General features: G+C 73.5%; 6 protein-coding genes and 1 non-coding gene across 7 annotated transcripts; 3 read left to right on the forward strand and 4 right to left on the reverse strand.

The window, feature by feature from the left end:
* Positions 1-979: 979 nt before the first annotated feature.
* LOC126913563 (myb-related transcription factor, partner of profilin-like) lies at positions 980-3,299 on the forward strand. Its single transcript, XM_050715347.1, has 2 exons — positions 980-1,462; positions 2,702-3,299. Exons 1-2 carry the CDS (start codon positions 1,003-1,005, stop codon positions 3,214-3,216), a joined length of 975 nt encoding a protein of 324 aa, XP_050571304.1. The 5' UTR covers positions 980-1,002; the 3' UTR covers positions 3,217-3,299.
* A 690-nt stretch (positions 3,300-3,989) lies between these two features.
* Positions 3,990-6,899, reverse strand: SHISA4 (shisa family member 4). The gene is made up of 5 exons (XM_035569152.2): positions 6,767-6,899; positions 5,745-5,916; positions 4,995-5,128; positions 4,503-4,682; positions 3,990-4,413 (listed from the first exon to the last, which is right to left on the reverse strand). Exons 1-5 carry the CDS (start codon positions 6,837-6,839, stop codon positions 4,367-4,369), a joined length of 606 nt encoding a protein of 201 aa, XP_035425045.1. The 5' UTR covers positions 6,840-6,899; the 3' UTR covers positions 3,990-4,366.
* Positions 6,900-7,826: 927 nt separating this feature from the next.
* On the reverse strand, positions 7,827-12,497 carry INAVA (innate immunity activator). The gene is made up of 8 exons (XM_035569151.1): positions 12,443-12,497; positions 11,791-11,903; positions 11,580-11,699; positions 11,083-11,311; positions 10,215-10,268; positions 9,706-10,132; positions 8,654-9,230; positions 7,827-7,919 (listed from the first exon to the last, which is right to left on the reverse strand). Exons 1-8 carry the CDS (start codon positions 12,495-12,497, stop codon positions 7,827-7,829), a joined length of 1,668 nt encoding a protein of 555 aa, XP_035425044.1.
* Positions 12,498-14,867: 2,370 nt separating this feature from the next.
* Positions 14,868-15,878, reverse strand: GPR25 (G protein-coupled receptor 25). The gene has a single exon (XM_035569177.1). It carries the CDS (start codon positions 15,876-15,878, stop codon positions 14,868-14,870), a length of 1,011 nt encoding a protein of 336 aa, XP_035425070.1.
* Positions 15,879-17,663: 1,785 nt separating this feature from the next.
* TMEM167B (transmembrane protein 167B) lies at positions 17,664-19,584 on the forward strand. Its single transcript, XM_035569140.2, has 3 exons — positions 17,664-17,763; positions 17,859-17,990; positions 19,345-19,584. The coding sequence occupies exons 1-3, from the start codon at positions 17,700-17,702 to the stop codon at positions 19,425-19,427; spliced, it is 279 nt and encodes a 92-aa protein (XP_035425033.2). The 5' UTR covers positions 17,664-17,699; the 3' UTR covers positions 19,428-19,584.
* Positions 19,585-20,078: 494 nt separating this feature from the next.
* On the forward strand, positions 20,079-20,311 carry LOC118259568 (small Cajal body-specific RNA 2). Its single transcript, XR_004782046.1, has one exon. It is a non-coding gene; the product is annotated as a small Cajal body-specific RNA 2 (non-coding RNA).
* On the reverse strand, positions 20,279-20,906 carry CFAP276 (cilia and flagella associated protein 276). Its single transcript, XM_050715402.1, is given in 2 exon segments — positions 20,279-20,426; positions 20,642-20,906. Coding segments are annotated over 2 exon segments (336 nt in total). The 3' UTR covers positions 20,279-20,355.
* Positions 20,907-22,971: the final 2,065 nt, after the last annotated feature.

Here is a 22,971-nt window from a genome sequence, read left to right on the forward strand (position 1 = left end):
ACCAGGGTGGGCCCTTGGGGGGGCTCCCTCCTTTCTTGGGGTCCCCCTGGCTGCAGGCTGCGTGGCTGAGTGGCGGGTTCTGGAAACGGGGAGAAATGCCTTTATTTGGGCATTTCACACGAGGGCACCCGGGCAGCGCGGGCGGGCGGCGAGCCTGGCAGGGGGGAGGCATGAGGGCATGGGGGCAGGGGGGGCCCCGCCACCCCCAGCCCCGGTGCTGCCCCCGGGGTCACACTGCTCATCGGGGACGGGGACAGGGCAGGGGTGTCTGGAGGTGTGGGGGCTGTGGGGGTGCTTGGCACCCGGCTGGGGGCACCTATGGGTGGGGACATGGTACCCAGAGACCCCCATGGGACACCGCAAGAGGGCTACCCTGGGGTGAGCCCAAACTGGGCATGGTGGGGCACCCCGGAGCCCTCAGGGCACCGAAACCGGGCACCGTGGGGCACCCAGACCGGGCACCGTCCTGGGGGCACCCCGGAGCCCTCTGGGCACCCAAACCGGGCACCTTGGGGCGCCCAAACCGGGCACCGTGGGGCACCCCGGAGCCCTCTGGGCACCGAATCGGGGCACCGTGGGGCACCCAAACCGGGCACCGTGGGGCACCCCTGATCGGTGACCCCGCCACCTCCCCGATCCGTCCACCGGGGGGCTGCCGGCACCCCCCGCCCTCCTCTCCCGTGCGGCTCCCGGCGACCGGCTCCGAGCCCCGGCTGCCGGCAGGGGGCGAGCTCCGGGAGCGGGGCGGCGACTCCCGGCGGCACCGGCGGGCGGAGGGCGGCGGCGGCGGCGGGGGGGGGACCGCAGCGCACCGGGGGCCGGCGGCAGCGGCAGGGGTCGCGGTGCCGCCGCCCGCCCCGCCCCGCTCCCCCCCGCTCCGCTCCCGCGGCGGCGGCCGCTCGGTGCCGGGGCTGCGGCGCAGACAAAGGCGGCGGGGGGCGATGGGCGGCGGGGCGGCGGCATGACCGGGCGGCGGCGGCGGCGGCGGCGGCGGCGGGCAGCATGGCGGCGGCGGCGGGCGGCGGGGCGCGGCGGGGGCTGCTGAAGCGGAAACCGAACTTCACGCTGCAGGAGATCGAGATCCTGATGAGCGAGGTGCTCCGGTACGAGCCGCTGCTCTTCGGCGCCGCCGCCAGCACCGTGAACGCGTACGAGAAGCAGAAGATCTGGTGGCGCATCACCAACAAGATCAACGCCGCCGGCCGCAACCAGCGCGACATCGGCGAGGTGAAGAACCGCTGGCGGGGGCTGCGCCGCCGCGCCAACGACAAAATCACCCGGCACCGGCAGGAGCGGCAGGGCCCCGCCGCCCGCCCCGCCGCGCGCCCCGGCCCCGGCCCCGGCCCCGGCCCCGGCCCCGGTCCGCCCGAGCTCGGCCCCGGGCCCGCTCCCGGTTGGGGCCTGCGCGCCGCCGCCGGCCTCGACCCGCCGCTGGTCACCGTCGAGGTGGTGACGCCGCACGGTGAGCGCCCGGGCACCGGCACCGGGGGCGGCGGGATGTGGCACCGGGCACGGGGACCGGGACTGGGGTACGGGGAGCAGGAGCGGGACGGGGGGAACGGGGACGGGGGACAGGGACGTGGGGGACGGGGGCAGGGGGGTGGGGGGAGCAGGATGTGGGGCGCTGGGACAGGGGGACGGGGACGTAGGGGGGTGCGGGACAGCGACGTGGGGGACAGGAACAGGGGGACAGGGGTGCGGGGGCAGCAGGACCGGGACGTGGGGGCGCTGGGAGCAGGACAGGTGCACGGAGGGACCAGGGCAGGGACATGGGCACAGGGACCGGGACGGTGATGTGGGAGCACTGGGGCCAGGACGGGGACACAGGAGAGGGGACAGGGACCTGGCAGACAGGAGCAAGGGACAGGGAACCAGGACAGGGAACCAGGACGGTGACAGGAGCACTGAGACCAGGTCAGGGATCTGGGGGGCTTGGACCAGGACAGGGAACTGGGACAGGGCCGTGGGGGCACAGGGATGGGGACAGGGACATGGGGTGATGAGGGCATAGACACAGACATGGGGGGAGCTGGACCAAGGCAGGGACAAGGGACAGCGGCACAGGGATGGGAGGATACCAGGATCAGGCCAAGGGCACGAGGGACTGAGACCGAGACAAGCACATGGTGGAGCCAGGACAGGGACACAGGAGAGCAGCACGGGGATGGGGACGTGGGCAGGACCAGCACAGGGACGTGGGGGACAGACATCAGGACAGGGACACAGTGAGATCGGGACAGTGACGTGGGGGACAGGACAGGGACATGGGGTCACTGGGACTGGGAGAGGGACAAGGGACATGGATGGGGGTGGGCGAGGGGCACAGTGCTGAGGGCACGCAGAGATGTGGGAAGGAGCAGGACAGGGACCAGGGACACGGAGGGGACCAGCTCCAGGACAGGGTCTCCCCACCGTAGGGCACTTCCCAGCCTCCTGCCCCAGATCCCCGTGACACCGCACCCAGCACTGGGGGCTCCCAAAGGCCACCGTGGGGTGGTGGCAGGACAGGGGACATGCGTCTGCTGGCACCACCGCTCCAGGCAGCCCAGCGTGGAGCCATCCAGCTGACATCCATGGGGTGACGGGGCGGCACCACAGCAGTCCCAGGGGATGTCCCCACCGGGCAGGAGGGCGCGGGGCTGGGGGTGCCACCGAGGGGGGTGACCAGTGGGTGACCTGACCACGCTCCCTGCCCGGCCAGGCGTGAAGGAGGAGCCAGTGAAGGAGGAGCCGGTGGAGGTGAAGACGGAGCCTTTCCACGACCCCGCCGACAGCGTCCCAGCACGGCGGCTGCCCCGCGGCAGCACCCGCCCGCCCGGCGAGGGCTGGAGCCCCCCGCGACCCCCCCAGCCTGACCTCCCCCTGGGCGGCCTGGGCGGGCAGCCGGAGCCGCTGGGCTGTGACTTCCCCAGCATCATCTTCGAGCAGGAGCCCGAGCACCTCAGTGACTGCAGCCTGGGCGAGCCGGGGGGGGCCCCGGGCACGGCGGAGGGGACCCCCGAAAGCGCCCGGCTCAGCCCGGCCGAGCAGCGCCTCATCCAGTGCAACGAGCGGCTGGTGCAGGAGATGCGGGCCTTCCGCCGGGAGTGCGCCGAGAGCCGCCGCGAGACCGCCGCCGTCCTGCGCAGCATCGCCCAGGCGCTGGGCGGCCTCAGCGCCAGCCTGGCCCAGATCCGCGAGCGCTACCTCGGGGGGCCGCCGGCCCCCCAGCCCTGAGCCGGGACGGGCTCCTCCGGCCCCCGCGTCTTTGGTTTCTTTTTTGTCCTCCCACTTCAATAAAACTCAGCGCTGGCCCCCGGTTCCCCCTCCCCGGGCTCGTTGCAGATGGCTTGCAGGATTTTTTTTTTTGGGGGGGGGAAAGGGTGCTGGGATGCAGTACCCCCGCCCCCCCCCCCCCCCCCCAAGATGGGGCAGCGTCCCGTCAGCCAAAGCACCCGTAGCAGGGCAGGATCCGGCCACAGGAGGAGGGCAAGCACCGTGCGGCACCGGTGGCTGCCGGGACGTGGCAGTCCCAAATTTAGCCCCCGTGGCGTGCCGGGCCCCCCCCCTGCACCGCTGCGGGGTGTGAATCACACCGAAAATAGCCGGGTGAATCACTGCCTGCGCCGCCTGCTCCGCGCCGCCGGCTGGAAAGGGAGGCGCGTCCTGGCCCCCGCCACGCGGGGCGGGTGGGGGGATCGGCCGCCCTGGGTTCAGCCTCCCAGATTTGCTGCTTTTTGCCCCAAAATGTCACCGGGGTCTGTTTTTGCACCCTGGTTTTGTGCTGGCTCATCCTGGCTGGTTTGGAGGGAAATAAAACATTGCGGGGTAGGGGGAGGGCAAAAATAAATCACCTCTTTTTGGATGGAGAAATGCCTGGAGGGAAGAGGGGAACTGACCCTCCAGGCCCCTCCCCGCCAAAAATTGTGCCCCCCTCCCCCCTCCCATTGCTCCTGGGGTGGGGGGGGGGAGGGGGGGGGGGGCGCAGAGCCACCAACACGACACCACACTGGGGGGGGGGACACACGGTTTAATGCCACCCGCTTGGGAAGAGCCGTGGGTTCAGGGCGGGCGGGGGTCCCCCAGTGCCCCCCCCAATGCCGGCGGGCAGGGGGACCCCCCGGCATCGCCCCTCCGTGCGTGGGGCCGCTGGCGCCCGCGGGCACCCACAAAGGTCCCAGTGTGCGGGGCGGGCGTGGGGACAAAAGCTTCTCTGTGCTCCTCATCCCCAGGATGGCCGGGAAGGGCCGGATCCATCCGTCAGCCTCACAGGGTGGCGTCACGGCCTGGGGGGGGTGGACGACAACGGGGGCCCCCAGGCCGTGCCCGCTTGCCACCCATGGGCACCCCAGGGTGTCACCAGTAGACGCGGGGTCCCCCAGGGGGCTCAGGCGCCGGGGTAGCTGGGCTGTGCGGGGACGTAGGGTGGTGGTGCTGCGGAGAAAGGGGGGGGGGTCAGTGAGGGTCCCACCCCCCCCCAAAAAAGGTTGCCGTGCGGTTGTAGGGGGGGGTGCAGTGCTCACCTGTGGGGTTGTAGACGGGGGGTCCGGAGGGGTACAGCGGGTACTGGGCGGCGGGGCCAACCGGCGGGTACATGGCCATGGGGGTGAAGCCAGGCTGGGGGGGCACGGGGCCGGCTTTGGGGTCCATGGGGAAGGGGGCGGGGGGGGCTGCGGGGTAGCTGGCCAGGGGGATCTCGGGGCCTGTGGGAGAGATGGGGCCGGGGCTGGGATCCATGGGGATGGAGCCCGGTGGTGCCCAGGGTGGCTGCGAGCCACTGCCATGTGCCCCCCACCCATCCCTACAACCCCCCCGCATCCCAGCCTCCCCCCTGCGCCCCAATCCCTCCCCCAGCCCCTCTGCAGGACCCCCCCGCTGCACCCCAAATCCCGCATCCCTACAGGACCCCACAGCACGCTGAGCCCCCCCCCACACACCTTGCACCCTGCCAGCCCCACCCCACACCCCAAATTCCCGTCCCCCCCAACATCCCTGCAGGCCCCCAAGCCCCCCACCTTGCAGGGGGGTGCGGAGGTGCTGCCGGCGCTGGTAGAGGTAGCAGCAGGAGCACATGAAGCAGCAGACGATGGTGGTGACGATGGCGATGAAGAGCACCACGGCCGAGGCGATGCCGGCGATGGTCTTGGGGCTGGGGGACACCGTGGGGACATGGGGGCGCAGGCCCGGGGGGGGGCACCCGGGCAGCCCCCTGCCCTGCACCCCGAGCTACAGCGGTGCTCTCAGCACCGAGGGGCACCCTTGGAGCACCCCCTTGGAGGGGCAGTGGGACGGGGACGTCCGGACAGGCACCAGCACCAGGAACCAGTGCTCAGCACCAGTGACCAGCACCAGGAACCAGGGACCAGGAACCAGTGACCAGCAATCAGGAACCAGTGCTCAGCACCAGGAAAGTGACCACCACCGGTGACCAGCACCAGTGACCAGCACCCCATGCCAGTGCCCAGCATCAGTGCTCAGCACTCAGCACCCTGTATCCAGCACTCAGGGCACAGCACCCAAACCCAAGCGCCCAGCACCCTTCACTGATGCTCAGCACCCAGCCCCAGCACTCAGCACCCTGTACCCAGTACTCAGTGCACAGCACCCCGCCCCAGCGCTCAGCACCCAGCATACAGCTCCCCAGGACCCACGACCCAAACTCGAGCACCCAGCCCCATGCACCCATCCCTGAAGCTCAGCACCAAGCTCCAGCACCCAGCACTGAAGCCCAGCACCCAGCACCCGGCAGCGTGCAGCCGTGGCACCTGAAGGCGAGGCAGTGGCGCTGCTGGCGCTCGGTGATGAGGCGCAGCGGGTCGCGGCAGCAGTACCGCTGGTGGCACGTGCCGCAGCAGAAGGTGAAGAAGTTGCAGTCGAAGCCGGGGTGCCACGAGCCGTTCCTGTCCACGTACCACAGGCAGTCCTCGCCGCCCGCCGCTGGGGACAGCCGCCCGTCACCGGGGGCCTCGGGCGCTGCACCCGGCCACCGCCACCCCGGGGCCCCCAGCAGCAGCCCACGTCCGTGGCCCCCAGGTGCTGGCTCGCGGGCGCAGCCCGTGTGTCACCGCATCCTGCCCCAAACCCTGCTCCATCGCGTCCCATGTCCCCACACCCTGCTCCATCCTGTCCCCACATCCCCGTACCCCACTCCGCCCTGTCCCCATAGCCCCGTACCCGGATCCACCCTGTCCAATGTCCCCCAGCAGCCTGCTCCGTCCTGTCCCATGTCCCCACACCTGGCTCCATCCTGTCCCCATGTCCTCCATCCCCTCCCATGTCCCCCTCCCCGCTCCATCCTGTCCCACGCCTCCCCCCCCCCTCCATCCCCTCCCACGTCCCCTTCCCGCCCCCCCGCCCTATTTCTGGCCGGAGCCACCTGCGCGCCCAGAATAGCCCCGGGGACGCGGCCTGGGGGCGGCGGGAGGCGAAGCGGCGCCGGTGCCACGGCGGTGGGCAGCAGCCGGGGCCGCCCCCCCCCCCGCCCCGCTCCGCCCCCCCCCCCCCCGCGCCGCCGCCCGGTCCCCACGTGGCTCCCCGCGGGACTCCCCCCGAGGGGAAACTGAGGCACGGCCGCGGCCCCCCCGGGCCGGCAGCGCCCAGAGCCCTCGGGAGAGCGGGGTGGGGACACGGGGGGGGACACGGGGGGGACACGGGAGCCGCGCTCCGGTGGCACGGCCGAGGTCACCGGGTCCCACGAGTGGGCGCCCCGCGGGCCCAGCCGGTGGCACCGGGCCCCCCCACCCCGCGGGGCGCCCCCTCCCGCTCCCCCCCTCCCCGCCTCTCTTACCCAGCGAGGCGGCCACGGCCACCAGCACGGTCCCGGCCAGGGGCCAGCGGCCACCGGGGCCACCGGGCCCCATCCTGGGGGCGGCCCGGGGCGGGGGGAGCGGGGCCGGGGTCGGTGCGGCGGGGCCGGTGCAGCCCCGGTGCCGGTGCCGGTGCCGGTGCCGCTGGGAGCGCGGTGCCGCCGCAGGCCCGCAGTGACGCCGCAGCCCGGCGGAGCTCGGTCGGTGCCCGGTGCCCCCCCGCGGCGGCGCCTCCAGCCGCAGCCACCGGCCCCGCGCCCGGCCCCTGCCCGCCCCCGCCGGGCGGAGCGGCACGGCCCCGGCACGGCCCCCGCGTCCCTGCGCCCTTCCTGCGCCCCAGGGCTTCCCCTTCCCTTCCCTTCCCTTCCCTTCCCTTCCCTTCCCTTCCCTTCCCTTCCCTTCCCTTCCCTTCCCTTCCCTTCCCTTCCCCTTTCCCCTCACCCTTTCCCTTTCCAGACCCCCCAGCCCCATTCTCCTTGCCCTGCACCCGTCCCCTCCCTACACCCCATCCCTTCGTTCCGCCCCAGCCTTCCCCAGCCTCCATGCCCACCCCCCCAGCACCCATCCCCACCTCGCTGCTTGCGGGTCCCCAGCACTGGCACCGGGACCAGCCCCGGCCACGCACGATTTGGAGGGGATGGGGATGGGGATGGGGATGGGGATGGGGATGGGGATGGGGATGGGGATGGAGGGGACAAATCCTGAGAGGCTGGCGAGGACAGAAGTGACCACGGGGAGATCCCAAATGACCACGTTTATTAGAGAAAAAAAGCCCGAATTACAACACCTTTGCACCACAGACCCTCTTGGGGTCACCGGTGAGGGGACACGGGACAGCGGGTGGGGGCCAGCCCCGGCCACCCCGTCCCAGCCCTGGGCACCGCAGGGTGCTGGGGGCAGCCATGCCTCCCCCCCCCGCCATGTCCCCAAGCCCAGGGAGGGTGGAGGGAGGGCAGGACGGCCCCGTCCCCCTGTCCCCAGCGCCCTGGGCCAGCCAGGCCGTGCCCCCCCGGGCGGGGGGGGGGGGGGGGGGGGGGGCGCTCACACCTGTGTGACGATCTCGCCATTCTCAGGCACGTAGACCTGCACGGGCACGCCGTCCGGGGAGCGCCGCAGGACACGGATCGGGGGCGCCTGCGTGGGAGAAGGGGCCCGTGGGTGCCGGGACCCCACCCCATGGCGCCCTGGGGGGCACGGCCCGGGGAGGGATGGGGGGGGCTGCGGGGGTGGCGGAGGCTCGGCGGCGAGTCCTGACCTGCCCCGCGTGGGCCCCAGGGAGGAAGGGAGTGAGGCGGCCCCAAAATGTCTGCGGGGACCCTCCTGCCCTCGTGGGAACCCAGGTCCTGCTGGTGGGACCCTGGATGTGGCTATAGGGGCCTTCTGCGGCCCCTCGTCCTGCCCCAAAGGGCCCTGAGGACCTCAGTCCTGGCCCCAAGACCAGGTCATGAGACCTTGGTGCTGTCCACAGGACCCCAATTCTGCCCTAAGGACCCTTCTGGGACCCCTGTCCTGCCCCAGGGCCCCCCTTAGGACCAGGTTCTTTGCCTGGAGATCTTCCCCAGTCCTGTTCCAGGGACATTTGGGAGTCCCCAGCCCTGCCCCAAGGACCCTCATGGGTCCCCAGTACTTCCCCAGGGGCACCTCGGGACCCTGGCCATGCCCCAGCGCCCCCCATAGGACCCCGGTCCTGCCCCACCGCAGCCGCCTGTCCCTGTGCCACCACCGGGTGACACCGCACGTCCCCCGCCCGCCCGCAGGGCAGCACCCAGGGCGTCCCCACAAGGCGACAGCCACCGCGGTGCCCCCCACCCGCCTGTCCCCCGCTGTCCCCACCCCACTCCCTGCGCCACCCCGGCCCCGTGCCCTACCTGAGCCCGCAGCAGGGCCCCACGGATGGGGGGGCCGTCACGGGGGGTCCCGCCGCGGGGTCCCCGGAAGGCGCCCTGCCTGTCGAGGGAGTGGGGCCGGGCGCCCCGCAGCCGGGCGCGCTGGTGCCACGACTTGAGCTCCTCCGTCACCGCCGCCTTGGAGAGCCCGCGGGCGCCCGCCGGCGCGTAGTCCTTGAGCGACGGGGTGCGCACGATGCGGCTGTGCGAGGGCACCAGGCGCTGGTAGCGCAGCGGGGCCAGATCCTGCTCGTAGAGGAAAGCCGGGGGGCCGGGGGGTGGCAGGAGCCGGGGGGCGCCCCGGGGGTAGTAACCGGGTTCGGTGAGGGGCGGCGGGGCTGGGGGGCGCGGGAAGGAGACGTCGGGGCTGCTGCTGCCCGGGGAGGTGGCGTGGGAGATGCTGGAGACGTCGGAGATGCTGTCGTCGGAGCCGGAGCGATGCGTGGGGCCGGGAGCCGGCAAGCAGGAGGTGGGCACCGTCACCGTGTAGTACGTGGGGCGGCGGCGGGGAGCGGTGCTGCGGCCCCGCGGCTCGCCGGGCTCCCAGCGCGCCTCCACCCTGCGGGCACAAGGGCTGCGGCTGCCTCCTGCCCCGCTCCTCCTGCCCCCGGGACAGGGCGGCCGGGAGGGCGTGGGGTGCTGGCTCCCCGTGGGCTTAGCTCCATCTTCCTCCCCACGGATCTATCGCCATCCTCCTCCCCCCAGGGTTATCTCCAGCCTCCCCGTGGCATCATATCCACCAGCCTCCCCGCGGGGTTATCTCAGTCCTTCTCCCCATGGGTTTGCTCCATCCTCCCCGAGGAGTTACTTCCTTCTTCCCAAGGGGCTGTCTCCTTCCTCCTCTTCCCCATGGTTCTGCCTCCATCCTCCCCATGGGATTATCCCTCTCCTCCTACCCGTGGGGTTACCTCCATCTTCCTTCCCCTGGGTTTCTCTCCTTCCTCCCCATGGGGTTATAACCACCATCCCATGGGGTTATCCCTCTCCATCCTCCTCCCAGGAACCCTCGTCCCCGCCCCGCGCACGGGCCGTACCTCAGGGACTGGGATTGTCCCCGCCGGCTCGGTGGCTCCGGGGTGCTGGGGGCGCTGGAGCCCACCTGCCGGCACAGCACCAGGGTCCGGATGGGGACGAAGCGGTACGGAGGGACATCTGTGGTCCTGGGCGCCAGCGAGGCTGCGAGGTCAGGGCTGCCGGGGGCGGTGGCGACAGCGGGTGGGGACGTGGGGCAGCACCGGGCCCCCCAGGTTTCGCTGTCCCCAGGGTCATCGCCGGCTTTCTTGGCCTTCTCGTAGGGCCCGTCGAGGCTGGTCTCCCTCCAGGGGCTGGCAGGTGTGGGTGGGTGCCCCGGCCCCTCCACCTCAGCGCGCTCCTCGGGGCCTGAACGGGGCCGCGGGGATGGGGACGGGGATGGAGATGGGGACCCCCGCGGGGTGCCGGGTCCCGGCGGCTGCGTCTCCTCTGCGGGAAAGAAAAAGGGTTGGGGTGGAGGGAGGGGGAACGGGACAGGGCTCCGCGGTGCCCCCCGCCCACGGCCCCTTACCCTCCTCCAGCAGGACAGCATCCGACAGCGAGCTCTCGTCCGAGGCGCTGAGCTCTGCGGGGCAGGGGACAGCGGTGGCACCAGGTGCTGGCTCCGGGGACTGGCACCGGGAGCTGGCTCCGGGGACTGGCACCGGCTGCTGGCCCCGGGGCTGGCAGCGTCCCCGCGCTCCCACGGCCCCGCCACCCGCCGCCACCCAGCGCGTCCCCGTGGGCCCCCGCTCCCCTCCCGCGCCCGCCTGTCCCAACACGCTCGGGGCCGGTGGTGGGACCGGCCGGGCCGGCTCAGCCGAGCCGTGGCGCTCGGGGCAGCTCCCAGCCCTGCCCAGGCTGCTGCCGGCACCCGCCGCGGACGCAGGGTTGGGGTGCGCTCACAAGGCTGCAGTCACCGGGGGAGCACAGCGGGGTGCAGCCACTGGGGGGGGGGGGGTGTTGGGGTGCTTCCCTGAGGGTGCATCTGCCACGGATGAAGGTTTGGGGCGCGTTCACAAGGGCGCAGTCGCTGGGGGGGGGTGTATTGGGGTGAATTCCCCGTGGGGAGGGCACGCCGGGGTGCCTGCACCACGGATGGCGTTTTGGGGTGCAGCCATGAGGTGCCTCCATCAGGGATGGGGCTTTGGGGTGCACCCACGGGGGAAAGCGTATCGGGGTGCGCTCAGCGTATCGGTGTGGGCGATTGGGGTGCATTCAGTGGGGCACGACCCCTAGGGTTGGGGTGCCAGCAAGCAGCCCGTGGGGACGAAGGGTTGGGGTGCACCCACGGGGGGAGCACTGCAGGGTGCACGCAGCAGGGACGGTGCATCGGGCTCCACACAAATGAATCAGTTCCTGACCCCCCCCCCCCTTAACCGAAGCACCCCCGGCCTCACCCTGAGCACCCCCGGAGCCGCTGGCGGGCAGGGGCCGGCGGCCGGCCAGGAGGCGGCACTGGCTGAGGGTGTTCTCCAGCTCCTTCAGCTTCTTCTCCTCCTTCAGCGCCGCCGTCTTCCTCCTCCGGCGCAGCTGCTTGCTGATGTTCTCCTCCCGGCACAGGCGGTGGGCGGCCTTGGCGATCTGCAGCTGCAGCGCCAGGTCCCGCTCCAGGGCGCTCAGCGGGTCCTGGGGACGGAGGGGACGCTCGGCACCCCCGCACCCCCCACCCCGTACCCCAGAGCCACGCGAGCCCGCGGCCGCCCGCACGCCAAGGGGCGGCTTCGCCTTCTTCGTTGGGATGGGCGCGTGGCCCCCCGCACCCCGAGGAGCAGCGCACCTCCCGTGGGACAGGGCGGCGAGGGGTCCCCCGGTCACCACCTGCCCCTTTGTGGGTCACCACTCACTGGTGAAGCCCCCCCCCCCCCCCGGCTTTGCGCCCCCGGTCGCCCCTCACCGCCCCGCGCAGCACCAGGGTCTCGTCCAGCTTGAAGGCGGCACCGATCCTGCGCCGCACCTTGGGGGGCTTCTCGCCGGCCTTCAGGGGGAACTCGCGGGGCAGCGTCCCCGTCAGCTCCTGGGGACGGCACGGGGACGCTGAGCGGTGGCCGGGGGGGGCGGCGGGGAGGGTGTCAGGGCCCCCCCCAGCCCCCCCGCACCCCGCTCACCGCCTCGCGCAGGCAGAGCCGCCGCAGCTCCTGCACGCACGCCTCCAGCGCCTGCTGCTGCCGCCGCACCCGCTGCGCCAGCTCCTTCAGCGGGGACGCCGGGCTGCCGGGGCCTGGGCGGACGGGCGGACGGATGGACGGACGGACGGGCTGGGGCACAGCCCGATCCCCCCGCCTCCCTGCCTCAGTTTCCCCCCCTCCGCCTCCCCGTCAGCCCCGGTTCCCGGTTCTCCCTCCCGACCCCCGTGGCGGGCCGGGTGCCGGCTGCACCCATGGGTGCTGGCTGCGCTGCGAGCAGCCGTGGTTTCCCAGCGCCGGGGGGGGGGGGGGGGGCAGGTTTCACCCTGACTCAGCCCAGCCCGCAGCGAAACGCGGCTGAGTCAGAGCCGGCCGCAGACCCCGGCCCCCCCCCCGGCCCCTCTCTCTCCTCCAGACTGGGAACCCCCAAATTTCCCAACTGCAAATTCCACCCCCTCCTGCCCTCCCCCCCCAGCCCCCAGCGGCTCCTGCACAGCCCCTTGTCCCCTGTGGGGGGGGGGGTTGGTGGCAGTTTTTACACCACCGCCGTGCCCCTGGTTGTGGGAGGGGGCACCCATCGCACCCTGGGGTGCAGAACCCCTTTGCCCACCCCCCCCGGCCCCCCCATGCTCACCTGAGTGCAGCATGATCCCGCTGTCGGTGTCGCTCGCCTCCTCCCTGCCCTCCATGCCGCACCCTGCGGGCGACAGCGAGCAGACGCCGTGTCCCCGCGCCAGCCCCCGGTGAGCACCCATGGGTGCTGCCCCCCCCGCGCTCCCCCCGGCCCGCAGCATCGCCCCTACGGCTCCGCCACAGCCGCCACGCCGGTGGGGGAGGAAGGCGAGGCCGTGTTTGCTTTGCCTTCCTGTAGGTCCTACGATAAACAAAGGTGTGCAAACACGTGCCTGGCAGCGCGGGCTGCCGGGATGAGCCCCATCCCAGGGGCAAAGGTGGCGGGGGCGCGGGCCGGTTTCGCTGGGTGCCTCTCCCAGTTTTTATTTCTTTCCCGTCTGGGCTGCAGGCATTTCCCGTGGTGGGGGTGGCCGCGGGACGTGGGAGCCTGCCCCCAGCCCCGAACCCGGCATCCCCGTCCCTTGGGGCAGAGCGGGTGGGACAGGAGCAGCCGGGGGGTGCCACGGGCTCACGCTGTGCCTCAGTTTCCCCGGCGGGACGAGCCGTGCTGGTGAACGCCCAGGGAAACTGAGGCAGGGCTGGGGCTCGGCGGGCTGGTTAGGGGGTGGCGGAGGGGCCGGGACCCCCGGTGGGCGCGGGGCTCAGCCAGGGCCGGGGCTCGGCCTTACCTGGGCGCGGCGGGGCCGTCGGCGCGGGCGCTCGCTGCGGCTCTGCTGCGCCCGGGCCGTGGGGACGTGTTTTGACTTGAGACACAGGGGAGGAGCGGGTGAGCAACATCGGCCCCGCCGCCGCGGGGCCTGCCCGCTGTGGGGCTCGGCTCGGCGCGGCGTGGGGCGGCACGGCGTGGCAGGGGGGGAGCGTGGCGCAGCATGGCACAGAGCACCCTGGCGTGGCACAGCGTGGCGTGGCACGGCGCAGTATGGCTTGGAAGAGTGTGGCACGGCACGGCACGGCACGGCGTGGCACGGCACAGCTTGGCATGGCACGGTGCTGGGTGGAGGCCCCATCCTGGGGGCAGCAGCACCGGGCCGGTCGCAGTGTGGTGGCACTGTCCCCACCCCTGCCCACGGCCCCTGGCTGGGGACTTCTCCCCCAGGGTCCCCAAAGTGCTCGGGGACAGGGACCCACCCCGGGACCGCAGCGCGGCCACTGCCGTCCCTGTCCCTTCCTGCACAGGGACCCGCTGGGTGCCAGGGAGCCCCGCAGGTCCTGCTGGCCTGGCCTTGTCCCCATGCCCCTGCCTCTGCCCCCAGGGCCCTTCCGCCTCATGAGAGGAAGCACTGACCCTCCTCCTCCTCCTCGGGCAGGGGCAGGGATGGGGATGGGAAGGGAGAGGAAAAGGGAGAAGGAAAGGGGAAGGGTGAGGGGCAGCGTGAGCTGTGTCTTACTGTGCCGGGCTGTGCCGTACCGGGCTGTGCCGTGCCGTGCTGGGCTGTGCCATGCCAGGCTGTGTCACGCTGTGCCATGCCAGGCAGTGCCATGCCAGGCAGTGCCATGCCATGCTGTGCCAGGCCATGCTGTGCCGTGCCATGCCAGGCTGTGCCAGGCCGTGGGAACGGCAGGGCCGCGGCTGCCGGCGCGGTGTGAGATGAATCAGGGTGGCTGGCACGGGCGAGTCAGCCACATCCTGCGCCGCTGCGTGGGGCAGGTGGTGGAAAGTGTGCCTCAGCTGCGCTGGCAGGTGCCACGGGCTGCGGGGACGGGGACAGGCATGGGGACAGCGGTGGGGTGCGGCAGGGCCACCCCCCCCCCCCGCTGCAGCACCCTCGGCCCTGGGGGGGAGCGCGTGGTGGTCCCCGTGGAAGAACTGAGCAAAGAGCGGGGCTGAGACCTGGCGCGTGGGGCCCCGCACCAAAAAAGGGTGAATTTGAAGAGAAATGGCTCAGGGCTCCGCTGGGAGGGCACGGGGCTGTCCCCGGCGCCTGGGGACGCGCCGTCGCCCACGGCTGAGTGTGGCCCAGCTCGGCCCCGCGGCAGCTTTATTCCCCAGGCAGGCTGTGAAAAAGAACGCCACGACCGACAACGCCGGTGGTACGCCTACATCTGTATTCGTTTTCTGTAAGACCAGAAGCAACCGGAGCCGTCCCGTTCAGCTCCGCGCTGGGCAGCGGCTGTGCGGCGGTGCCTTCTCGGCGGGACCTCGCTCGCTGCCAGCGCGGCCGCACCGGGACGGCGCAGAAACCGGGACGGGACGGGACGGGACGGCGCAGCCGGGAGCTGCCCCTCGGGGACCCCTTTGGCACGGGTGAGCGCAGCGCTCGGGGGGGCTGGAATCACCGCTGGGGCACCGGGGCTCCCCCCGGGAGGGGACAAACCTCAGCGACCGCTTTGCCGAAGCATCCGAGCACCCCCCTGGCTCTGTATTGACAGCAACCCGCCCCCGCCCCCCCCCCCCAGCCCAGCTGCATTCGTGTCCCCGTCCCCCCTTACGTGCCCGGCCGGGGGCTGTGGGCCGGGGGGGGCTTGGTCCCGCTGCCGGGCGAGGGGCTGGAGGCGGTGGTGGAGGGGGGGGTCCTGGCACCAGGAGGGGGCGGGCAGCGGAGGCGCGGGTCCATCAGGGCGTAGATGAGGGGGTTGACGCAGCTGTTGGCGAAGGCCAGGCAGGTGCTGGCGGCCACCACCCAGCGCAGGGTCCCCTCCTGCCCCGCCGGCAGCGCCAGCGTCCCCTTGGCCAGGAGGAAGAGCAGCACCTTGCAGGCGTTGAGGGGCAGCCAGGAGCAGACGAAGGCCGCGACGATGGCGACGATGACGCGGTGGGAGCGCCGCACGCCCCTGCCCAGCCGCACGTGCCGCTGCAGGCGGCAGTAGATGGAGCAGTAGCAGAACAAGATGACCCCCAGGGGCAGGAGGAAGGTGAGGAAGACCATGGCCAGGCTGAAGTCCTCCCCGTCCTCGTCCCAGCAGTCGTCCCCGTCCAGCCGCCGGTACCGCAGCGCCGGCGCGCCCAGCAGGAGGGAGATGGCCCAGATCAGCCCGCAGGTGAGCAGGACGTGCCTCCTGGAGCCCGCCCGCCTGGTGTCCAGCACCTTCCAGATGACCAGGTAGCGCTCCACGCTGAGCGCGGTGAGGAAGAGGATGCTGGAGCAGCGGTTGACGCTGATGGCGTAGCTGCTCGCCTTGCAGAGCCCTTCCCCGAGCAGCCACCGGTTGCCCCGCGCCCCCGCCGCCACCCAGAGGGGCAGGGTGCAGACGAAGATGACGTCGGCCACAGCCAGGTTCAGCACGAAGGTGTCCACCGCCCTCCTGCCGCCGCTCCTCTTGGCCAGCAGCACGATGACGAAGAGGTTCCCCGCGAAGCCGAGGAGGAAGATGAAGGAGTAGAGGACGGGGATGAAGACCGTCGTGAAGAGCTGCTCCGGGCTCCCCGTGGCGTTGCTGCCTGCCAGGTACTCGTAGTCGGCCGAAGCCTCTGGCTCCTCGGTGGCCTCGGGAGCCATGGGGGTGGCCGAGCCCCGGGTGCCCCCCCTGTGCCTGGGTGGTGCTGGCGGTGCCCGGCGGTCGGGTTGTTGATCTGAGCTCTGCTCAAAACAGGCTTCTGCACTTCCTTTCGTACGGGGCAGGGTCCGCGGGGTGGAAGGGTGCCGGCGGGCATGAGGTGAGCCGCAGTTAATTTTGGAAACAGAAAAACAACGAGAAAAACAGCCAGAGCAGAGCGAGCCCCGGGAGGAGGGTGCAGGACTGCTCCGTGCCCGCGGGGACGGGCAAAGCCCCGGCAGCGCCGGCCCCGGCCCTGTTCCTCAGCCCCGGGGAGCGCCGAGCAGCAGCCCCGGCTCCATCGCACTCAAACCTCCACATCCCCTTCCCAGACACGTCTGGTTAGCAAAAACTGCACAAAAGCCTTGGTTTTGTGTGTTTATTCCAGATGCACAGCAGCAGGTGCAGGGCTGTGGTGGGAGCCAGCGCCCGTGCCCTGGCCCTGCCAGCTCATTCCTGCCCCGGGCGCTCTGGTTCTCAGCGCGGGGGGCACCGAGAAGCGATGCCCGCGGCCGCCCACGGCCACAAGCGCTCCTGGAATGACAACACCGGGGTGCGGGGACGGGACGGGGCCGTGGGAGCCCCGGTGGCACGGGGGAGGAGGGGAGGAGAGGGACCGACCCCGCGCGCGAGGCCTCCTGTGCCCGACGGCCATGAACGCCCGCAGCCCCGTGCCGCAGCCCCAAACCCCAACCCGAGAGGGGCCGGGGATGGGAGCGGCGCCGGGGTGCACCCAGGAGGGTGACCCCCATCCAGGGGACACCCTGCAGCCGCTCCACGAGCTGCTCTGCTGGGCGCCCGGCGCTGTCACCTTCCTCTTCTGAGGCTCTCCTGTCCCCATGACTTGGCCTCCCTTAACGTCCCCTCGAGCCGTGCGGCCTCCCTCGGCCATCCCCCGGGTCCTGGGGCACTCCTCGGTCCCCATCCCAGCAGCCCGGCCGTCGCCCGGCCGCCCCCGTGGCCTGGCCTCCCCCACCCATCGCCGCCGTGCGGCCTCCTCCGGCCGTCCTCATCTGTGGGGCGGTGAGCGGTGGGAGTGGGTGTGTGGGGGTGCACGGATGGGGGGAGACGGGGGGGGGAGAAGGAAAGGGGGGGTGGGGGGGTGGAGGGAGGGAGGGAGGGAGGGAAGGGTGGGTGGGAGGGTGGGTGGAGGGATGGAGGAATGGATGGAGGGAGGGAGGGAGGGAGGGAAGGGAGGAAGGAAGGATGGGTGGGTGAATGGGTGGACGGATGGACAGATGGGTGGATGGGTGTGTGGGCGGGTGGATGGACAGACGGACGGATGGATGGGTGGATGGACAGACGGACAGACGGACGGGTGGACGGACAGAGGGACGGGTGGACGGACAGGCGGACGGGCGGAGGCAGGCGGTGCGAATGCAGCACTGGATGGAGGCACAGAGGGCTGGGCGAGGCGGACAGGGGTCAGGGGCCAGCACAGGCCTCCTCGGCCCTCTGGAGCCATTTCCGCAGCTGCTGCTCAGGGTCGGAGGGTCCCGGCCGCGCCCCCCGCAGCCGCCCCGCGCTGCCCCGGCAGCACCCCCGGTGCTGGGCTCGGTACCGGGGCCGCCCGCGGGGCCCGTCCCGTCCCCGGGGGGCAGCGCTCGGGGCCACCGGGGGGGGGGCTGGGGCCGCCCCGGGGCGGCCTCACGGGGCTGGGGGGGGGGGGGGGGTGCGTGACCGGGAGGTGCGGGTGTGGGTGGGCACAACGGGGGCGCGCTCCCGCTGCCCGGTAGAGCCGCGGGGCCGCGCCGCTCGCTTCCGGCGGGGCGTCGGCCGCGCGCATGCGCAGAGCGCGCGGGGCCGGGGCGGCGCTGAGGCAGGGCCCCGGGGCCGCCATGACCAACGGTGAGCGGCGGGGGGGGGGGGAGGGTGGCGGCGGGGGGGGGGGGACCCGGTGCCGGTGCCCGGTGCCGGTGTCGGGACGCAGCCGTGCCCCGCAGTGTACTCGCTGGACGGGCTGCTGGTGTTCGGGCTGCTCCTGGTGTGCACCTGCGCCTACCTGCGGAAGGTGCCGCGGCTCCGCGCCTGGCTGCACGGCGAGAGGAGGGGGCTCGGCGGCGTCTGCTACAAGGGTGCGGGTGGGGGGGGGGGCGCGGGGCTGGGACCGGGGGGGGGGACGTGGCGTTCGGGGGGGGCACGGGGCTGGCACGGGGGCGCCTGGGGACGTGGGGCTCTGACATGGGGACGCGGGGCTGCGGGGGGGAGACGGGGACGCGGGGCCGGGGGCGCGGGATGGGGACGCGGGGCTGCGGGGGGGACGTTTGGGGACGTGGGGCTCTGACATGGGGACGCGGGGCTGCGGGATGGGGGCGCGGGTTGGGGACGTGGGACAGGGGACATGGGGCTCCGGGGTGGGGACGCGGGGCTGGGGGCGCGGGACGGGGACGCGGGGCTGCGGGGGGGGGCGTGGGGCTGGGGCGGGGACACCTGGGGACGTGGGGCTCTGGGGGGGGGGACGTGGGATAAGGGACAGGGGCTGGGGACGCGGGGCTGCGATGGGGAGGTGGGGACGTGGGGCTGGGATGGAGACACGGGGCTGGGGGGGGGGGAGGGGGCGTGGGGCCGGGGTGGGGACATTTGGGGACGTGGGGTTCTGACATGGGGACACGGGGCTCCGGGATGTGGACGTGGGTTGGGGATGTGGGGTGGGGGGCGTGGGGCTCCGGGCTGGGGGCATGGCGTGGGGACGTGGGGCTGCAGTGGGGATGCGGGGACAGGGGGCTGGGTGCTGGGGGCGTGGGGCCGCAGTGGGGACATGAGACCAGGGTGGGCACACGGAGCTGCGGCAGGGATATGGGGATGGGGTGTCCCAGGATGGGGACGCTGGGAGCTGGGCTGGGGGTGCAGGATGGGAACGGTGGTGTTGGGGCGTGAGACAGGGACACGGGGCCTGGGGTGGGGAGACGGGGACACGGGGACCAGGATGGGGACACGGGGCTGGGATGGGGACGGTGGCGTTGGGGTCTGGGATGGGGACGTGGGGCAGGGACATGGGGCTGGGATGGGGACACGGGGCTCCAGGATGGGGTCACTGCGGGCTGGGCTGTGGGCACAGGGTGGGGACAGTGGCATTGGGGTCCGGGACAGGGATGTGGTGGCCGGGATGGGGATACTGGGGGCTGGGTTTGGGGGCACGGGGTTCCTGGCCGGGAACGTGGGTGGCTGCGGTGGGGCATGGGATGGGGACGGTGGCATCGGGGCCTGGGTCGGGGACATGGGGCACAGGGGGAGGATGCTGTGGGGCTGCTGCGCGGGCTCGGGGCTGTGGCGTTGGGGTCCCGACGGGGACGTGTGGGGCTGGGCCTGGGGGCACGGGGTGGGGACGGTGGCATTGGGGTGGGGGCTTGGGGGCATTGGGGTCCAGGCTGGGGGTGTTGGGGTCGTGCCGGGGGCGTTGGGGTCGTGCCCATCTCTCCCCCCCCACAGCTGCCGTGATCGGCACCCGGCTGCACGCGGCCGTGTCGGTGTCCTGCGTCCTGATGGCGTTCTACGTCCTGGCCCTCAAGTGAAGCCCCCGCGCCCCCCGGACCCCCTCCCGGTCCTGTCCCGGTGCCGCCGTTCCGCCGTCAGCGGCCAGGGGGCTCGGCCCCCTCCCCGGCAGGACGCAGCCCCTGGTGCCGCCGGCCCCTCCCCACGGCCGGGGGGTCCCGCGGGGCCGGGGGGGGCGCGGGGGGGCGCGGGGGGCTCCCGGTGCGGCGGGGCCCGGGCCAATAAAGCACCGAGCTGCCCGCCGGGCTCTGCTTGGGAGGGGCTGGGGGCGGGGCTTCGGGGGAGGGGGCGGGGTTCTGATGGAGGGGGCGGGGCTCAGCCGGAGGGGCTCCGCGAAAGGGGCGGGGCTCGGTTGGACGGGGAGGGGCTTCATGGGAGGGGGGGCGGGGCTTCATGGAAGGGGGCGGTGTTCCGCCGGAGGGGCATCGCGAAAGGGGCGGGGCTTCGCGGGAAATGGGGGCGGGGTTCGACGAGAGGGGCGGGGCTTCGACAGAGGGGCGGGGCTCCGCGGTCTTCCCGCCGCCAGGCGGCGCGCGCGGCGGCGGCGGGGCGGGGCCTCCCCGGTACCCGGCGTGCCCCGCGCGGGGCGGGCAGGCTATAAAAGGGCGGGGAAGGGCGGGGCCGCGCGCAGAGCGGCGGCAGCGCGAGTGCGTGCGGGTGGGGGCTGCGCGTGCGTGGGGGGTGTGCGAGGGGTGTGAGTGTGTGCGTGTGTGTGCGCGCGTGGGGTGTGCGCGTGCCGCCGCTCCCTACACGTTGATCTTATTCGATCGGCCCCCGGCCGAGATGAGAAGAGCCGCGCCGCGAAGCCCCCGGGCGCTGTGCGGCGGGCGGGCGGGATGAGTCGATCAGATAGGCGAGGCCTGGCCCCGCGGCCGGCCCCTGAGCGCGCCGCGATTCTGATCCGCCCGCCGGCACCGCGCCGCTCGGGCCTTCATTGCGGGGGGGCCGCTACGGGGAGAAGAAGTCGCCGTCCGCCTTGCGCGAGTAGCCGCTGTTGGTGGCCGCGCTGTGCGGGCACTCTGCGGGGGGACAGGCGGCGGATCGCGGCGGCACCGGGACGGCCCCCACGTACCCCCCTCCCACCCCCCCCACCCCCCCCGCAACCGGGCCGGGGGCACCGCGGCACCCCCGGCAGCCGGTTCCCGCCCTCCCCACCCCCCCCCGCAACCGCCCCGTCCCGGTACCCCCCCGCCCCGTCCCCGTGCCGCCCGCCCCGTCCCGGTACCCCCCGTACCGATGCCCCCCTGGATGCTGTGCACCGACTCCTTCTTGGGGCTCACCCAGCACCGCGGGGAGGGCTCCGGGGGCCGCTGCGGCTGCCGGGGGGCCCTGCACGGGGACAGGGGCTCAGCCGCCGCACCGGGGCCGGGGGGGGCGGTAGCGGGGGGGCACACACCGGGCACTCACCCGTGGTCCCGGGTGCACCGCGCGGGCGTGGCGTGGAGGCGGCTCCAAGGCCGGGGGGGGCCCGGCGGGGACGCGGCGCCGCCGCCTGCCATGGCGGGGCCGGTGCTGGCCGCGGCCGTTGCCCGGTAACGGCTGCGAGGGCGGGGCCGTTACCGGGGTTGCCCGGTGCTGGGGGGGGCGGGGGCACACGGCGGGGATGCGGCGCCGTGACACGGGGAGACCGGAAGGGGGGGTGGGGGCACGGGGGGTGATGCCCGGGACCGGGCTCCCGGGGGGCGACGATGCCCGGTGCCGGTGCCGGTGCCGCTCCCGGGGGGGGGGGAGGGGGGCGGCGATGCCCCGGGGGGCGAGGCCCGGTGGCGGTGCCCGGTGCCGGGGGCGGGGCGGGGGCGGTGCAGGTGGCGGCAGGTGCGCGCGCGGGGCCGTTGGCGGGGGGCGGGGCCGCGGGGCCGGTGCCCGCACGGGGCCGAGCGCTGCCGCCGCCGCCGCTGCGCCATGGCCGGGACCGGGGCCGGGGCCGGGGCCCGGCGGGTGCTGCTGGCGCTGTGCGTGGCCGCCGCCGCCGTGCCGCCGGGCCGCGCCGGGGAGCGGCTGCACGTCTGCAAGGAGGTACCGGCGGGGGGGGGGGGTGAGTTAGGGGGGCGCCGGTGCCGTGGGGACGGGGCTGGGGGCTGTAACGGGAGGGGCGCGGGGGCTCCGCGCCGCCCCCGCCCCGGTGGGGGGCTGTCGCCGCGTCCCACGCGTGACCGGGGCCGCGGGGCTGAGCGGGTCCCGGTGCGGGACCGGGCGGTTCCGGGCCGCTGTCAGCTGGCACCCGGGAGGAGCGGGGGTTAACGGGTGACGCCGGCGGGGACCTTGGGGGCAGGGCCCGGCTGGGGCTCCGCTGCCGGGGCGGGGGGCTCTGGGGCTCGCCCCGTCGCAGCCCGGTGCCCCCATCGCTGCCCACCCCGGGGGGACGCCAGCGGGGTCCCCAGCCCTGCCCCGCGGGGTCGGTGGCAGCGGGGCGCGCGTCCCCTCGCCCGTGCGCCTTTCCCAGGCCGGCACGCGGTCACGGCACGGCTCTTATCTCGGGTCCGGCCGGCACAAAGCGTCCTGCACAGGTGAGCTCGGGGAGGTGCCGGGCGCGGGGACCTTCCGGGGGGGCCTTTGGGCTGCCCCCGGCTGCCCCCAGCTCCAGCCCCACCAGCGCCGTCCTGCGCCGCCTCCACATCGCCCTCCCCGCCTGGCAGCTCTTTGCCTTTTGACCCAGCGGCACGGGCACGGGGCACCTGCCGGGGGGGCTCCGTGCCCCGTGTGCTCCCCCCCCCCCCCGCTCCAGCGGCTGCTTTTCATCTGGGCCATTATTTTTTGCTGTGATCCGGTTTTTTATTTATTTTTTTTGTTCCATGGCCCAGAGCTGGAAACAATGGGCTGCAGCCAGCGGTGGCACGGGGGGGGGCCGCTCCCAACAAGGTCCTGTCCCTTGCCGCTGTCCCTTGTCCCCTTGCCTGTCCCTGCCGGTTGGGCATCGCTCGCTGGGAAGGGCTCGTGGCGGCACCTGGGGTCCTCAGCGCCGCACGGCCGCCCCGGGGCTGAGTTGTGTCAATGGAGTTGGCTTTAATGAGCTCACAGCGGGTGAGGGCGAGCGACTCGCGAGCGACTCACGGCTGTTGACAGCTTCACGCTGCCGGCCGTGCGCTGAGACCGGGGGGGGGGGGGTTGCAAAGTTTGGGGAGAGGAAAACACCGAGGTGCGAGCCCCGGAGAGCCTCGAGCACGTGTGACATCGGATGCTCGCGGCTTGCTCTCTGCTCTGGGCTGCCCAGAGCAGTGTGAGGGTGCCCCCGTCCTGCCCGCAGCCATAGGGACCCCCGTGTCCCCAAGAACAGGCCCCTGCAGCACCACAGGCACCTCCTCTATGCCCAATCTGGGGGGGGCTGGGGGCTGCCAGCGCCTCTGCGTCCCCCCACCGCCGCCTCGTGCTGATGGGAAACATCAAAGCTTTGTTTTCGCACAAACCTGCCACGCTCCCGCATCTGCTGCCGGCACCGAGCCGCGGCTCCGTGCTCCGGAGAGGCCGGGGGGGCTGCGGTGCCGCTGCCTCGCCCCCGCCGGCTGCCCGTGGGCACGGTGAGCACCGAGCGGCCGGACCTGGCCTCGGGGACTGAATGTGCCGCCT

The sequence above is a fragment of the Cygnus atratus genome, chromosome 24, assembly GCF_013377495.2.
Source record: "Cygnus atratus isolate AKBS03 ecotype Queensland, Australia chromosome 24, CAtr_DNAZoo_HiC_assembly, whole genome shotgun sequence".
In the NCBI taxonomy this organism is placed as follows: domain Eukaryota; kingdom Metazoa; phylum Chordata; class Aves; order Anseriformes; family Anatidae; genus Cygnus; species Cygnus atratus.

Coding starts and splice junctions, on each gene's coding strand:
- LOC126913563 (XM_050715347.1), top strand. CDS start 1,003: ATGGCGGCGGCGGCGGGCGGCGGGGCGCGGCGGGGGCTGCTGAAGCGG. Junction 1,463..2,701: donor CGAGGTGGTGACGCCGCACG/GTGAGCGCCCGG, acceptor CTGCCCGGCCAG/GCGTGAAGGAGGAGCCAGTG.
- SHISA4 (XM_035569152.2), bottom strand. CDS start 6,839: ATGGGGCCCGGTGGCCCCGGTGGCCGCTGGCCCCTGGCCGGGACCGTG. Junction 5,129..5,744: donor CGCCACTGCCTCGCCTTCAG/GTGCCACGGCTG, acceptor GGTGTCCCCCAG/CCCCAAGACCATCGCCGGCA. Junction 4,414..4,502: donor CCCCGTCTACAACCCCACAG/GTGAGCACTGCA, acceptor CTTTCTCCGCAG/CACCACCACCCTACGTCCCC.
- INAVA (XM_035569151.1), bottom strand. CDS start 12,497: ATGGAGGGCAGGGAGGAGGCGAGCGACACCGACAGCGGGATCATGCTG. Junction 11,312..11,579: donor CCCTGGTGCTGCGCGGGGCG/GTGAGGGGCGAC, acceptor CTCCGTCCCCAG/GACCCGCTGAGCGCCCTGGA. Junction 10,133..10,214: donor TGCTGTCCTGCTGGAGGAGG/GTAAGGGGCCGT, acceptor TCTTTCCCGCAG/AGGAGACGCAGCCGCCGGGA.
- GPR25 (XM_035569177.1), bottom strand. CDS start 15,878: ATGGCTCCCGAGGCCACCGAGGAGCCAGAGGCTTCGGCCGACTACGAG.
- TMEM167B (XM_035569140.2), top strand. CDS start 17,700: ATGCGCAGAGCGCGCGGGGCCGGGGCGGCGCTGAGGCAGGGCCCCGGG. Junction 17,764..17,858: donor CGGGGCCGCCATGACCAACG/GTGAGCGGCGGG, acceptor CGTGCCCCGCAG/TGTACTCGCTGGACGGGCTG. Junction 17,991..19,344: donor CGGCGGCGTCTGCTACAAGG/GTGCGGGTGGGG, acceptor CCCCCCCCACAG/CTGCCGTGATCGGCACCCGG.